The 8,973-nt window shown below is 43.1% G+C and overlaps 1 protein-coding gene across 3 annotated transcripts in view; it reads left to right on the forward strand.

Moving 5' to 3' along the window:
• The window catches only part of LOC107118462 (zinc finger protein 501-like), a 15,730-nt gene extending 7,203 nt beyond the window's left edge, over positions 1-8,527 (forward strand). For 2 of the 3 annotated variants that reach the window (XM_015420808.1, XM_015420810.1), the window contains 2 exons: positions 5,307-5,405; positions 7,335-8,527. In XM_015420808.1, coding sequence (XP_015276294.1) covers positions 5,307-5,405; positions 7,335-8,455 — 1,220 coding nt within the window. In that variant the 3' untranslated portion in view covers positions 8,456-8,527. The remainder of the gene's footprint in view (positions 1-5,306; positions 5,406-7,334) is intronic. The other variant, XM_015420809.1, reaches the window with a different exon arrangement.
• The last annotated feature ends 446 nt before the right edge of the window (positions 8,528-8,973 follow it).

Consider the following 8,973-nt stretch of genomic DNA (forward strand, 5'->3'; position numbering starts at 1 on the left):
ACGCCATCCCCCCGGGTGAGGTGCGGGAGGGCGGGGCCTGGAGCTCCCTGCTGGTGCCCGCTGGAGGTCGCCGCCGGCTGTGGGGAGGACACACTTCTGGTGATGTCAGGGGGTGTGGCATATGCTAATGAGTTATGCTAATGAGTCCCCCTAGCTCTTTTTCTACGAAATGACCCCTGACCATAACCCAAAACGTATGCACTATATCAAATGTCCACCACATATGATAAAATGTACCCACATGTTTTTTACACCTCCAACAATTATTTGACATATTTTTATACATTTTAGCTAGTCTGCCTGGTGTTAAATACCATCTGTAAAACATGCAGATTCTCTTTAAATGCCACTGATTTAGTTATTTTCACTTTCCATAGTTTACTCCACTGTGTAAGATCAATGTTACAACCCAGATTAAGCATCCATTTCACTATACAGTCTTTAACCACTTCATCTTCCATTTTCATTTGCATTAAGAATACATACATTTTAAATCAGTTTATCATTAGATGTACACAGCAACAACTTCTCAAATACATTTCATTCAGAATAAAAACCAACTTTTCTATCTTTAGCGTATCTAGATTCAATTCGGGCCCTTGTCCACCAATTCAGGTTAATCCCTTGCTTTATTAATTCTTCCTTTGTTTTTAAAACTCCTTTATCATCTAAGAGATCTTAATACCTAACAATTCTGTTTGAGGGGATTAAACTTGGTTGTGAAAAGGCTTCCAGGGGTGAGACCCATCTTGGAATTTTAGAGTATACCGAAGGTAAGATTTTTCCCCAGGTTGCTAATAGGGATTTTTTAATCAGATGATTTAAAAAAATATTTATGTCCAACTGCTTTCCCATACTAAGCAAAAGCATGCCACCCTAACTTTAAATCATGTCCCTCTAGGGCTAAAAGTCTTTGATTATCCAGTAAAATCCAGTCTCTCATCCATACCAGGCAGTCCGTTCTATAATATATCTTCCAATCTGGTAGAGCAAAACCCGCATTTTCTTTAAAGTCTTGTAATGCTTTCAATTTAATTCTTGGTTTTTCCCTGGCCAAATAAATTTAGATATTTGTTTATTCATATCTTCAAGAAAAGAGTGATTAATACAAACAGGGATAGTCTGGTGTAAGAAAATAATACGTGGCAATATAGTCATTTTCACAGCTGCAATCCTTCCCATCAGGGATAAATGAAGATCTTTCCATCTTTCTAGATCTTTTTTAATTTCTTGGAACAGTTTCAAGTAATTACACGTCACCAAAGAGCTACACTTTGGAGTTAAGTTTATTCCCAAATATTTAACTCCTTTCTCCAAATGAAATCCTGTTAGATGAATTAATTCCATTTTTTGATTAGAAGTCATATTCTTTGTTATAACCTTTGTCTTTTGGTAGTTAATTTTCATCCCAGCCATTAATATTATTCAGCAAATATTGGGTCTTCCAAAATGAATACTAGGTCATCTGCAAATGCTTGTAACTTATACTTGTGACTCTTAACTGAGGCTTCTTCTTCTTTTTTTTTGAAGTGCCCAGAGGAATTTTTTTTATTTTTTATCACTACAAAAAACTACAACAGAAAAAAAAGGAAGGAGGAAACTACACATACAGGAGAAAGTAAAGAACCCACTACTATCTAAAAACCCAAGAGAGGAGATCCTCCAACAAGCTTAGTTACATCAAGTCTTTCATCATTGCTCTTTTTATAAACTGAGTCAAACATTTAAAACCTTTTACCCTCCACTTTTATATTTAACTGCCCAATAACAGTACCCCCAATCATCCGCAAAAACCAAAGTTCTCAAAGGCACTATTCAGAGTCCTTCAGCCTTTACTTCTTCTTCCCTTTTCTCTTCCACAGCTTATAGGGACTCTTCGGGGCTGCTGCCCCCTGCTCAGACAAAGAGTCCTTGCCCGAAGAACCAGTTTCCAGCTCGCCGCTGGACCTGCCATCCTCTTCTTTTTCCCCATCCTCTGGCCTTCCCACCTGCTCCTTTAGGAATTCTTGAGCTTTCAGTACAGAGTCAATCTTTTCCTTCTTCTCTTTAATCTTGAATGTTACTCCTTCTGGAAATAGCCATTTATATCCAATTGAGTTTGTTTGGAGAAAGAGCACAAGTTCTTTGTATTTCTTTTTGCTTTGTCTTACTTCAAATGGAATATCCTTTAGCGTTCTAACAGCATTCTCCCCTGCCTTCAAGGGTGTTGCCGCTACTGCTTTCAGGTAGCATCCCTGACGTGCCTCTTTGAGAATCTTACTACAATTTCCCCAAGCAGATTATTTTTCTTTATATACCCTGAGTATGACCTATAGGCCACATCCATATCATTGAGTAACAGTTTCGCTTTTATTTCTGTTATTGGGGCAAGTAGCTCGCTCATAAGTTCTTTAAGATTTTCTCCTCTGTTTTCCGGCACCCCCTGGAAGCACAGGACCATATTGGCCTTATCCATTTGTACTTGGAGTATCTGATCTTCCAAAGAAGTAGTTGTCTTTTCCAATTTCTGCACTTTTTTCTTCACTTTCTGTGTTGTTTCAGCCACTTCCTTCACTTTTTCAGCAACTTGCTTCATTACTTGGATCAAATCTGTTATTTGGGTTTGCTGTACAGTTATACTCTGTGTGACCACTTGGATCTGCTCTTTGAAGGTATTCAGCTGTTCCAGCAGAGGGCACATGAACTCCGCTACAACCTTTGCTGTCTCACTGATCGTTTCCGGCTTAGGGGACTCTACTTTCGTTTTCAACAGTCTGTCTTTGTCTCTCTTCCCCGCCATCTTTTCCCCGTTTATTTACTCTTTGAAAAGTTTCTGAAGTCTCTGAATGTGCGCCTAACTGTTTAGCTCCTTTGGGTAAGTACTTCTGGGCAATTCCGCTCGCGTTTTTCTTCTGTTCCCCCCCCTTTTGCTCACAGTTTATGCATGTGGGATGCATCCCCCCCCCGCTCGCCTTTCTCGTTCCGCTGAATAGGGTAGGGAGCACTTTTTCTTTCAAAATTCGTTTCGCAGTTGACTCACGTTCATAATTGGCCTTCCGACCCTGCTTCTTTCATCATTTTTAGCGCCCGATCTCCTACGCTTGACCCGGCTAGCTTCACTTGCACCATTCGGTCTCTCGGCTGGAAGAACCACTGGAGCAAGGGGGTGCCTCGATTCTCTGGCATTCCGCCATCGAAGAGGCTACCCCCTCAAAGCTCCTTGGCCAGGGCCCCTTCACCAGTTCCCTGGGGGGGTTTATGAGCCTTCTCACCCCCTCCTTCCGCCGGAGCACGGAGACATCCCCGGGAGGTCCGGGAGGTGAGTCCGCAAGCGTGCCGCCATCAGCCGGATCGGGCAACTGAGGCTTCTTTGATTGCAGAGTCTTTCCTAACAGCTCTTGTCAAAACTTCCAAAGTTACCATAAATAGAAGTGGCGACAAAGGGCATCCTTGTCCCTTTCTCAATCCAATAGTATGTGTCACGTCATCATTTACAGCTATCCTCACTTTCTGTTTAGTATAGATGGATTCAACTACTCTTATAAAATCAGGCCCAAATTTCCTTTCCTTTATCTGTTCAATAAGAAATAGCCAGCTAACATTACCAAAGGCTTTTTATCCCATAGGGTTTCCAAGGCGAAAGACAAACAGAGGTGGTTTGGCATTGCCAGCCCCTGTGTAGCAACCCTGGACTTCCTTGGTGGTCTCCCCCATCCAAGTACTAACCAGGGCAGACCCTACGTAGCTTCCAAGATCTGATGAGATCAGGCTGACCTGGGCCACCCACATCAGGGCACTTTATAAGTTAGCATCTCATAACTGTAGTCCAAGACGATCAAACCCTTAAGGATTGACTGACTAATTTAGGCAGTTTTTTGTGGGGGGTGAGCAGAGAGACTTTTGAAGGAATTTTGACTGGGGGAGCAGCAGTGTGCATGTGGGAGGGCTAGAGATGTGAAGGTCCGGAAAAAAAACGGAAAAATTCAGGGAAAAAGTGGGTTTTTTCTGTTTTTTTCCTGAAGCCTTTTTGTTTTTTTCCGAAAAATTGGAAAAATTGAAAAAAGAAAAGAAAAGAAATTGATTATGGAACATTTTATTTTAACATGATTAATAAAATATTTTAAGACAAGGTGTTCAAATATTTTCCAAATCATTTCTGCGCACTGAGGACAAGCAAGTCCTAGGTTACAAACTGAACTCTCCAATGCAAGAACAAGATGCATTTCTTCCTTTAAGAGGTGCTATTGTCAGAAGAAAATAAAAAGGGGAAACAGGGTTTTTTCCGAGCTTCAAAATTTCCTGAAATTTTACATCTCTAGCGGAGGGCCCTTGACTGGAGATGGTAGGAGGGCTCCATGCAGAAATCCATAGGGATTGGTCAGGGTTTCTTTGGGGACTCCTCTGACTTTCCATAGGCTGATACAAAGTCTTCAACAGGCAGTTGACATGAAACAAGAATTAAAAAATTGCTAGCCGATTGATAACATTACATTTATTTGCTGTTTTGGCATTTTTTAATGTTGTTCAGAAGCCTTCACTGGTGGTGGGAGGGAGATATGGGCTGGGATCAGGTACAAAGAAAGTACTGGTGTGGTGTGGGGACTGCAGCCAAGAAAGGCCAGCATCCTTCAGCAGTTTTAGGCAGTGTGCAGATGCTTGCCCCGCAACACGGCCCTCGATTTTACTTAGACCAAGACCTGTGAGGAAACCAAGGAGACCTGGAGACGAAGGAAACCTGGAGACCAAGCCCTATGAGAAAAGGCTGAGGGGCTTGGGAATGTTCAGTCTGGAGAAGAGGAGGTTGAGGGGGGACGTGATTGCTCTCTTTTTGAAGGACTGTCACTTAGAGGAGGGCAGGGAGCTGTTCTTGTTGGCAGCAGAGGATAATAGGACTCGCAATAATGGGTTTAAATTAAGGGCAGGAAGGTACTGGCTGGATATTAGGAAAAAAATTTTTAGCGTAAGAGTTGTGCATCAGTGGAATCAGCTGCCTAGGGATGTGGTGAGCTCCCCCTCACTGGCAGTTTTTAAGCAGCATTTGGACAAACACTTGTCAGGGATGCTCTAGGCTGATCCTGCACTGAGCAGGGGGTTGGACTATAGATGGCCTGTATGGCCCCTTCCAACTCTGTGATTCTGTGATTCTACTTCACAAGGGGCTAAATTACACATGGGAGGGGGTGCTGGACAGTTTGGATCTCCAGTCTCTTTTCACAGGTTAGCCAGGAATGTGTATCTGTGTTTGAAGAATGCATGCTGCATTTATTCCTCCCAATACAGTACTGCAGACACCCATTTCCTTCTGATATTTCTCTTTTTCTGTCAAGGTTTTCCAGTCCCCAAGCCTCACCTCATCTCTCGGCTGGAACGAGGGGAAAATCCATGGATGCCAAATTCTCGGGCCTCGGGTGACAGCAACCAGTCAGGTGAGGGGAAGAATTAAGCCACCTGACAATAAATAAATGAATAAATAAATCTGTTGGAGTCTAAACTCCCCCCCCCCCACTCCAGTGGTCTGTGGCCTGGATAATTTTTGTTCAGCCTGTGGCTCTAGTTTCCTTCTCTTTCTTTCTAAAGACTTTCTTTCTGACTCAGGACCATTCTAAAGACAGGGCCGTTTAGCATCTCATAACTGTAGTCCAAGACGATCAAACCCTTAAGGACTGACTGACTAACTTAGGCAGCTTTTTGTGGGGGGTGAGCAGCGAAGTGTTCAAAGCTTCGGTTTGTGCTACTACCCTTTGTGTTGTGATCAGTTTTTGCATTTCATTTCTCTGTAACAACACCCAGGGGGCTTGGGAGGTTCAGGTGTTTCCTGGTGTGCGGGAGCCCAATTTGGATTGGGATTGTGGTTTTTTCCAACCTGAAAAGGGCCTGCAGAGACACTATTTATCCTGCTGTGGAAACTTGGCCTATCAGCATTTCTGTGTCTATCAGTACACATAATTTTCTTTAATGGGGGCAAAGAGCAGCTTTCTGGTCCCTTTTCAGGCAGGACAAACATTGTGGTGGGTGAGGAAGACAAGTCCACTCTCCCTGCACACCACAGTCCTGATTTGAATTGGGCCTCTCCACACACCTCAAAATTAAGTTGCATGTTCTACATTCGGAGTGTCTGGTCTGACAGAAACTGGGGTGGACCTCAAAATAGTATAATGTTTAGCTAGGCCTGCAACCATGAAGCTGTCTGGGAGATCTTGGGCCAGTCACTCTGTCTTGGTCTAACCCTGCCTCACAGAGTTGTTTTGAGGACGGAATGGCAGAAGGGCAAATGAAGTTCAGTGTTGGTAAGCATAAGGTGATATACAGTGGGACAAAAAATCCTGACTTCGGGTATAGCCTCATGGGGTCTGAACTTGCTGAGACTGAGCAGTAAAAAGATCTTGGGGTCGCAGTGGATAGCACAATGAACGTGTCAACCCACTGTGCTGCAGCAGTGAAAAAGGCAAACTCTATGTTGGGAGTTATTACGAAAGGGCTTGAAAATAAAATGGCCAATATTACAATGTCCCTATATAGATCTGTGGTGTGGCCTCATTTGAAATCCTGTGTACAGTTCTGGCCACCGCCTCTCAAAAAGGACACTGCAGAGCTGGATAAAGTACAGAAGAGGGCAAGCAAGATGATTTGGGATTGGAGCACCTTCCTTATGAGGAAAGGCTGAAGAGTCTGGGGCTTGCAGTACAGAAAAGAGACGACTAAGGGCTCCCCTTACATGACAGAGGTTTATAAAATTGTGCAAGGGGTGGAGAGCCAACAAAAAAAAAATTCTCCCTCTTCCAGAATACTAGAACTTGAGAGCACCCAAGGAAGCTGATGTGCAGTAGATTCAAGACAGACAAAAGGAAATACTACTTTACACAGAGATTGTTAAAATGTGGAATTCGCTGTCAGAGGATGTAGTGATGGGCTGGCTACAGGAATAAATAGCTTTTTTTAAAAAAAGATAGATATGAATCTATCAGTGGCTACTCGCCAGGGTGACTGAGGGGAGCCTCCACATTCAGAGGCACTAAGCCTCTGAATTCCAGAGCCAGGAGGCAACATCAGAGGAAGGTCTAGGCCTCTATGCCCTGTTGTTGGCCATCCAGAGGAACTGCATGGTGACTGTGAGAGACAGGATGCTGGACTAGATGGGCCACTGGTCTGACACAGCAGGGCTCTTCTTATGTTTGTAGGGGCCATGTCCTTGAATTGAAAGGCAAACCATGCCCTTGACTTTTTTTAGCGGAAGGGTGGGATAAAATAGTGATAGACAGACACATTCAGTTTGTTTATTCATCTAGTTTCTGAATGATATTTCCGAAATATATTTCCCTTCAGTCAGTCCTGCCAATATTTCCCTTTTATATCAGCAGGTGGTTTTAGAAAAAAGAGTTCGTGCCGCAAATGTGGAAAATGTTTTGCTCAGAAATCGGATCTGGCCATACATCGGATAGTCCATATGGGTGAGAAACCCTTCAAGTGCTTAGAGTGTGGCAAGTATTTTGTTCACCATTCAGAACTTGTGAAACACCAGCGAGTCCACACAGGAGAGAGACCCTTTAAATGCCTGGAATGTGGGAAATGTTTTTCTCGTCAGTCAGTCCTTGTGAATCACCACAGAATCCACACGGGAGAGAAGCCCTATAAATGTTCAGATTGCGTGAAATGCTTTACCCAGAGATCACAGCTTGTCAGACACCGAAGGGTCCACACAGGAGAGAAACCTTACAAATGCCTGGAGTGTGGGAAATGTTTTGCTCGTCACTCAGTTCTTATAAATCACCAAAGAGTCCACACAGGGGAAAAACCATATAAATGTTTAGAGTGTGAAAAATGTTTTGCTCGTCAGTCAGTCCTTGTCAACCATCAGAGAGTCCACACAGGCGAGAAACCATATAAATGCCTGGAGTGTGGGAAACTGTTCGCTCACCAATCCAACCTTGTGAATCACCAGAGAGTTCACACAGGGGAGAAACCATACAAATGTCTGAAATGTGGCAAGTGTTTTGCCCAACAATCTGATCTTGTGAAACACCGGCGGATTCATACAGGAGAGAGACCCTATAAATGCTTGGAGTGTGGGAAATGTTTTGCTATACATTCAGATGTGGTGAATCACCAGCGAGTTCACACAGGAGAGAAACCTCATAAATGCCAGGAATGTGGGAAATGTTTTGCTCAGCGTTCAGCCCTTGTGAGCCATCAGAGAGTCCACACAGGAGAAAAACCCTACAAGTGTTTGGTGTGTGAGAAATGTTTTGCTCAGCTATCAAATCTTGTGAAACATCAGAGGGTTCACACGGGAGAGAAACCCTACGAATGCTTGGAATGTGGAAAATGCTTTGCTCGACACGCACACCTTCGTGTACACCACAAAGTTCATTCTGGAGTGAAATCCTATGAACGCCGCAAATATGGCGAGAGCTTTATAGAAAACGGGAACTTTATTCAGTATCAGATAGCAAACACAGGTGAAATAGTACAAGGTTAGTTAATTATTTCCTTGAGGGTAATTGTTACGCTGCATCAGTCACCATGAATTTGATACTCCATGTTACTCCGTAATATCTTAAGGTGACGGTAGATGTAGTATTTTAAGAAGAGTTATGGTATGTTCTTTATCTGAGGTACAAGCCAGGATTTGCAGTTTGCATGGCAAAGTCAAATAAAGCAATTTTGCTCCTTCCTCCGTGCTTCGGGCAGGTTGCCACTTAAAAAGTGTTTATTGGGTTATATATTCATTCTTCACTTTTAAAAACGTCACAAATATTATAAAGCCACATGCAAAACTAGGATTGGGGATGTGTATTTGTGGATATATGACAGGAACTAGCTAATTGTTACCTTCTATAGCTGGATTTGACTAGAAACACATTGATTAGTTTTCAGATAAGCTTGCCATCCGCCTGCCCTTGGCCCTAATTCCCTGCCTTCAAGAAATTGAGGAGAAAAAATCTGGAAAATGGCCTCCTTAGTGATGTTCCAGGAATTTCTCCCCATGTTTTTACA

This window comes from Gekko japonicus, unplaced genomic scaffold (genome assembly GCF_001447785.1).
Source record: "Gekko japonicus isolate JY-2015 unplaced genomic scaffold, Gekko_japonicus_V1.1 scaffold1882, whole genome shotgun sequence".
NCBI classification, from domain to species: Eukaryota; Metazoa; Chordata; class Lepidosauria; order Squamata; family Gekkonidae; genus Gekko; species Gekko japonicus.